The sequence below is a fragment of the Limulus polyphemus genome, unplaced genomic scaffold (assembly GCF_000517525.1).
Source record: "Limulus polyphemus unplaced genomic scaffold, Limulus_polyphemus-2.1.2 Scaffold3394, whole genome shotgun sequence".
NCBI lineage: Eukaryota > Metazoa > Arthropoda > Merostomata > Xiphosura > Limulidae > Limulus > Limulus polyphemus.
This window is the reverse complement of record NW_013669004.1, coordinates 75,730-81,569: the sequence shown is the minus strand read 5'-3', so window position 1 is coordinate 81,569 and position 5,840 is coordinate 75,730. Positions and strand designations below refer to the sequence as shown.

The window sequence follows — 5,840 nt, the reverse complement described above, 5'->3', positions numbered from 1 at the left end:
GAAACAAAGAACAGTAAATAAAGAAGTAAAGTAGACAATTATCTCTTCTAGTTACAACCTTTGTACTCGGTTGCTGCTTGATGTAGGTTGCTAAGCCTTTAAAAGTTTTGCATATGGAGGATATGAAACAAAATATTTTTTTTAGGTTTTATATATACTTTTGAATAAGTAAAAAATCCTAAATTACTACATCAATACCATAAAATTCTACTATAATTTTTCAAACTTAGTAATTTCGAATAAACTAAAGACACAATCTACCTCATTGAAATCCTGGTTTAAAAGAAATAAATGGCACTAGGTATGTTAGAAAGGCTGAGAAAACCACTAGTGGGACATTTTGAGCTTCCGATTGGTTATTCATGTCGTATATAAAAGTAAGTGTATATACGGGAGCGTTTCCAAAAATGGAAGGAGGTGAGCGGAGTGCCACTATGTTTGATTTATTACGTGAGCAATATTTTAGCAAGTAGAAAAGATAAGACCATCTAGCTTGTCAATATCTGTAATTTGAGTTTCTAATTCGTGTGAAACTATAGACTTAGTATTTTGACTTCTCAAACATCTAATTTGAACCAGTGCTGCATTAAACATGTCATGTGACACACAAAAATCAATGTTTATCTGTATTTGTTTAATATTTACTGTTAAAGTATCAAATTAAGTAATGTATAGTTCTAAAATTTGAATTATAATCTACAGTTTGATACCAAACTTATTGACGTAAATTCATGAAATAGTAGGTCAATAAAATTTTGAATGCGAGTCAACAAACACGATGACATAGCCTTTCACTTGTGACCCATCTTGAAAAGGTTAAACAAAAACATAACTGTGTTTAAATCCAGCCTCTCTACACATTCACTACAGTCTGGTATCAGTGATGACATGAGATAATGATCATTTCTGCAGCAACTCATTGCTATGCTGCATAAAATAAAATACACTGGCAAGAAAGGCAAACTCATTTTAATCAACTGAATAAAAAAAAATTATATACAAGGGCTTTAAAAAAAATCGAAGTTTTATTTATATACAACAAAATTCACCAAATGCATTATATACTTTTAAACCTCCATTGCATGGCATCAACTCTTCTTAAGTCTGTATCATAGTTTTAGTGTACTATAAATACCTGCAGCAATCTTTTATTAAAGCTAGCTAAATTTCCTATTATAGTAAGTCTTTGAGACATGGGTTGGTCCTGTTGTAGAGTTCTGGATCTACGAGCTGTTGAGGTGATTCACAATTTTTATTATACCAAGTTTGTGAGACATGAGTTGCCCTGTGGTGGAGATCTGGATTTAGGAGCTGGTGAGATGGGTTCTGATCTATGCAATACTGCAAAATATTCCCAACACTTTAAGCCAACTGTGGTTAAATTATAAGAGTGTCAATCCCTTAGCATAAGTTGTGGGTGATAGTATCTGCTGGCTGGCTACCTTCTCTCTGGTCAGTTATTCAAAATTAGGGGCATTGACAGATAGCCTTTGTAGCTTTGCCATAAATATAAAATACAAATTCCATGACAAAAGTTTAGACAAAAATATTTCATCAGTGTGTACCATAAATACTAAACTATCCTACAAAGAATTAACAATGACTGAATAATCTTGTTTGAGCAAGTAATAACCTGAATGTTAAATAAAATGTTATATACTATAATAAACATTTGTAAGGGCAATGTTGAAACTAAATAGGGAATGGGATTGTAAAAACCAGTAAATGAACTTGGATTTCGACCAACACTAAGTAAATTTGTAATTGTATCTATATAGTTAATGAGAAAGAATCAGAACAAGATTAACTCAACAGAAGTTGAGTTAGTATTCAAGCTAAGGAGATTTTGTGTAAAAAAAAGCAGACTTTTGATTAATATCTTTGATGCATATCAATTATACAGCAGCAACAAGTTAACCAATCAGACTTTGAATTTGTTTAATGATTACATTCTCAAAGACTAAAACAGCTCAAACTTAATGTATAATTATATAGAGTAGTCCAAAATTATCTTTCCTATTTCAAAATTTAACAATTAATTAAATAAGGAAATACAACCATGCAGTTTTCATCATCTTGTAGCCCAACTCAAACAGTTTCTACTGACATGTCGGTGGGCTTCTATGTGTGCACCATTAGTGGTTCTTGACACATCTAACCAATATGCAATTTCAGTCCACAGTTACAGTGGCAATGTCATCCCTTATCCTGGTCTTTAACTTGATGATGTTTGCTATAGGTGTGAGATATACTTAACATACCCTCATACTTTTTTCCTGTACTGATGTTTATAATTATACTGCACCACAGTCACTGACTTGGTCTCAGCAATCCAAATGATGCATTGAGCCTTTTCTCGCATGATTGCCATTTTATGGGTTAATACTACTCAGTGGAGTGAAAATAAAACATGCCACTAACAATTGTTTGAGTTGAGTTACAACATGTTGAAAATGCATGATTGTATTTCCTTAGTTATTTAATTATTAAATTTTTAAATAGGAACGATAATTCTAGATCACCCTGAATATTGAAAATCTATATAAGTCGTTCTTTAAAGTTATTAAGTCCTACAGCATAGCTTTTATTGTTGTTAGAAATACATTTGGTTAAAAGTAATATGTTTTTGATTGTGGTAATAGACAATTATCTTTTATTACAGGTACCTGTGTGCAAGCTTAGAACATACTACCTAAAATACCTTTAATTAATGTTTAGCATTTGCATAAAAGTAACACCCAGACACATAGCAGTTTTAATTTTATCTAATTAATTTTTTGTCTTTGAAAGTGTATTACTGAGCTGACACAATTACTTTTTCTTTTTTTTTGCAGGAGTGACTTCATGACATTACCTTTTCAAGCAGCTGAGTTCTATCTTGCAAATGTGAAGCCTGTAGATGGTTAGAATCTTTAATTTTTATTGTTAAAATTTAAAACTAAATTTTTTAGTCTGATGATGGAAAATACAGCCAACCAACCAACTTTTCAGAATATGCATATTCTATGTTTAGCAAATTTCTTCAGTAAATACAAAACAATAATTACAAATAATAACCTGAATGTTGAATATAAGTTTATTTACTATGACAAACACTTGTAAGGATAATGTTGAGACTTGGAAGGGGTGGGATTATTAAAACCAGTAAATGAACTTGGACACGGACCCACACTAAGTAAATTAATAAATGTATCTATATAGCTGATGAGAAATAATTAGAACAAGCTTAACTCAACAGAAGTTAAGTTAGTATTTAAGCTAAGGAGGTTTTATTTAAAAATAAACCTCTCTTGAATGAAAAGTTCCAAAGTTGTGTGGCCCATAGCTAAACTGTAAAGTCTGTTGATGAAATTTGGTGTCTAGGAGTTTGTCTGTATGTTCTGTTAGCAAGAGGTGCAACGAGGTGATGAAGAGTGACCAGATCTGTACAAAACCTTTGTGTTAATGGATGCATACAGTTAAAAGGTGTTTAGTTTTGTAGCTAGCTTTGCAGCTACTCCACATGTATAAATAATTGATCCATAATCAAAGTGGGATCAGAATATAGTCCTTTGAATGTAAAAAATGTTTTATCTTATACATTGATTTAAAGACAATTTATATTTGTTTGTGTTATTTATGTAACAGTTTATTGAGTTTATATGCAATAGTTAAGTCCTGTTTATCCAAGTAAGGAAGACATAAATATATGGGTCATTCAGTTACAGTACTCTATTTAATATTGCTAAGATAATTGAATTTTCCATTCAAAAAATCACAAGTGATGATTTGAAAAAAAGGTCTGATATTTCTATAGTTGTTTTCAGTTTCACACGTAAGTTTTAAGAGCTTAAGTATTCTACGTGCATGAGTTTTAGAAGGAAATATTATTGTGTTAGTTGAAAATTGTTAGTATATGTATTTGTGTTTTAACATACTACTATACACTAACTCAACATTCACACAAATATTTTTATAGAATAAAAAAAAACTGTCATGTGATATTTTAGGTGATTTCTTGGGCCCCATAAATGCAGAGATACAGCCATATTGTGAGTGATTATGGGTAAGGATGTTTCTAATTTTTAAAGAAAGGGGCATGATGTATGATACCAGTCTACTGTTTTATAAAAGATATTAAAAGAGTGGCAGCAGCAGCATTTGAAAAATGAAATAATTTGTACCACCAAGTGGTAGTGGCTCACTGAGAGAAGAGAGAATGGCACAGGCTTTTACAGCGCAACACGTCAGATTGCATCCAGATTTACTGGGTTTTTTCAACATTGGTAAGGGTTCACCATCTTAAATCATGCATGGGATATTAAACAAATAACCGTATGGTCTCTGATAACCAATCTGAAAAACAGGTTAATCTTAGATTCAATCAGGAAATAACTTTAGTGGTGCTTGAACTGTGGATACTGATGGAAGCACGTGATGGTATTTGTTGGGTCTCATTTTTATTATACTAATGGGACAACAATGCTATGGAAAATACCACATATGAAACTTAATCATGCTTGTTTCAGGGCTTGAGTTCTTTAGTCATTTTAAAAGGGCAAATAACATCCAGAATGCATCTGAATTGAATTACCTATTGTGTCTACCCCAGAATGCAACATTTCAGATGAACAAGGGATCTCCCATGACAATAATCAAACAATTCATCCCACAGGCATTCTCTGAAGTGGGTTAAAAAGTATGACAATTTACCCTAACCATATAAATTTATCAAATTTCTAAATCCATCGCCATTATGTAAATTTTTTTTGTTACATTATTTATTGTAGGTACACCTATACAAATAAAATACAGTATTTCTTAAAATATTGTTTTTCTTCCAAAGCAGTATTATATACTGCTAAAAATCACTAAAGCATTTCTACTTCAGAAATGTGAACAACTAACAAAAAAGTAGTTTTGCCACGTTTTAGTTACAAAATTTTTCCAGAAAGCTGCATTTAATGCAGTAGATAAATATAATATTTTTTTATTCCAGAATAACTATTTACATGTTTTTATGCTGAATTTCAGATGTTCTATGTTAGTTGTGTTCTTGGTACAACTGTGTTCTGTAAGTGCTAATTCTTTCTCAGTTTTCATAAAATAATATATATTTGTTTAAGTAGGCTTGAAATGTATTATATTGTATTGTAATTTTGCTTTTTTGTTATGATAGAAAGATCGAAGTTTACAAATGTCTTGGTCATTATTGCAGTCTATTAAATTTTTTATTTTTTGTTTACAGAAGAACTTGGCTGGTCTGTGGAAGCATGTAATACTTTTGAAGAAATTGCTCAAGGACAGATTTTGAAAGCAATAATTGTTGCTTATGCTGAAGATGAAATTCCATGTGTCAATCTTTATCGTGTGCAGGGAGTCTCAGTAAGTTATTCTGCTTTTTTGTCATGTTATAGTAGTTTATCCATGCAATCAAGCAACCCTTTCAGAATGGGTATGATAGTTTGAGCTAATACCTAGAAAATATTTGTCTTTAAAAATCAGTTTAGAAATTATACGTAATAACTCTTACTTAAAATATTTTAATAAACTAATATTAGGCATTTAAACACATAGCTTAAGTTGTCTATTAGAAGCTATAGAGTCTATGCTGGTAAGAAACAAGAAAAGAGTGACTGGCATTATGGACGCTGCTGCCAGGAGAAAGAGAATCAAGACTACTTGTCAAATTCAATACAAGAAAATGTGATTGATTAGTGCACGACTAATGGTTGGCTCAAATTAGCAAATGGATCAGCAGTGCCAATAGTAATGGGAGCATGTGACAAATATCAAGAGATGCCAACAGATAAATTCAATGATGAATAAACAGCACACACTTTACTTGTTTTCAAGTAATA

At 31.3% G+C, this 5,840-nt stretch overlaps 1 protein-coding gene across 1 annotated transcript in view; it reads left to right on the top strand.

The window, feature by feature from the left end:
• The window catches only part of LOC111088239, a 51,104-nt gene extending 45,656 nt beyond the window's left edge, over nucleotides 1-5,448 (top strand). The window contains exons 7-8 of the mRNA XM_022397755.1: nucleotides 2,835-2,902; nucleotides 5,228-5,448. Of these exons, the coding sequence (XP_022253463.1) occupies nucleotides 2,835-2,902; nucleotides 5,228-5,448 (289 nt within the window). The remainder of the gene's footprint in view (nucleotides 1-2,834; nucleotides 2,903-5,227) is intronic.
• The last annotated feature ends 392 nt before the right edge of the window (nucleotides 5,449-5,840 follow it).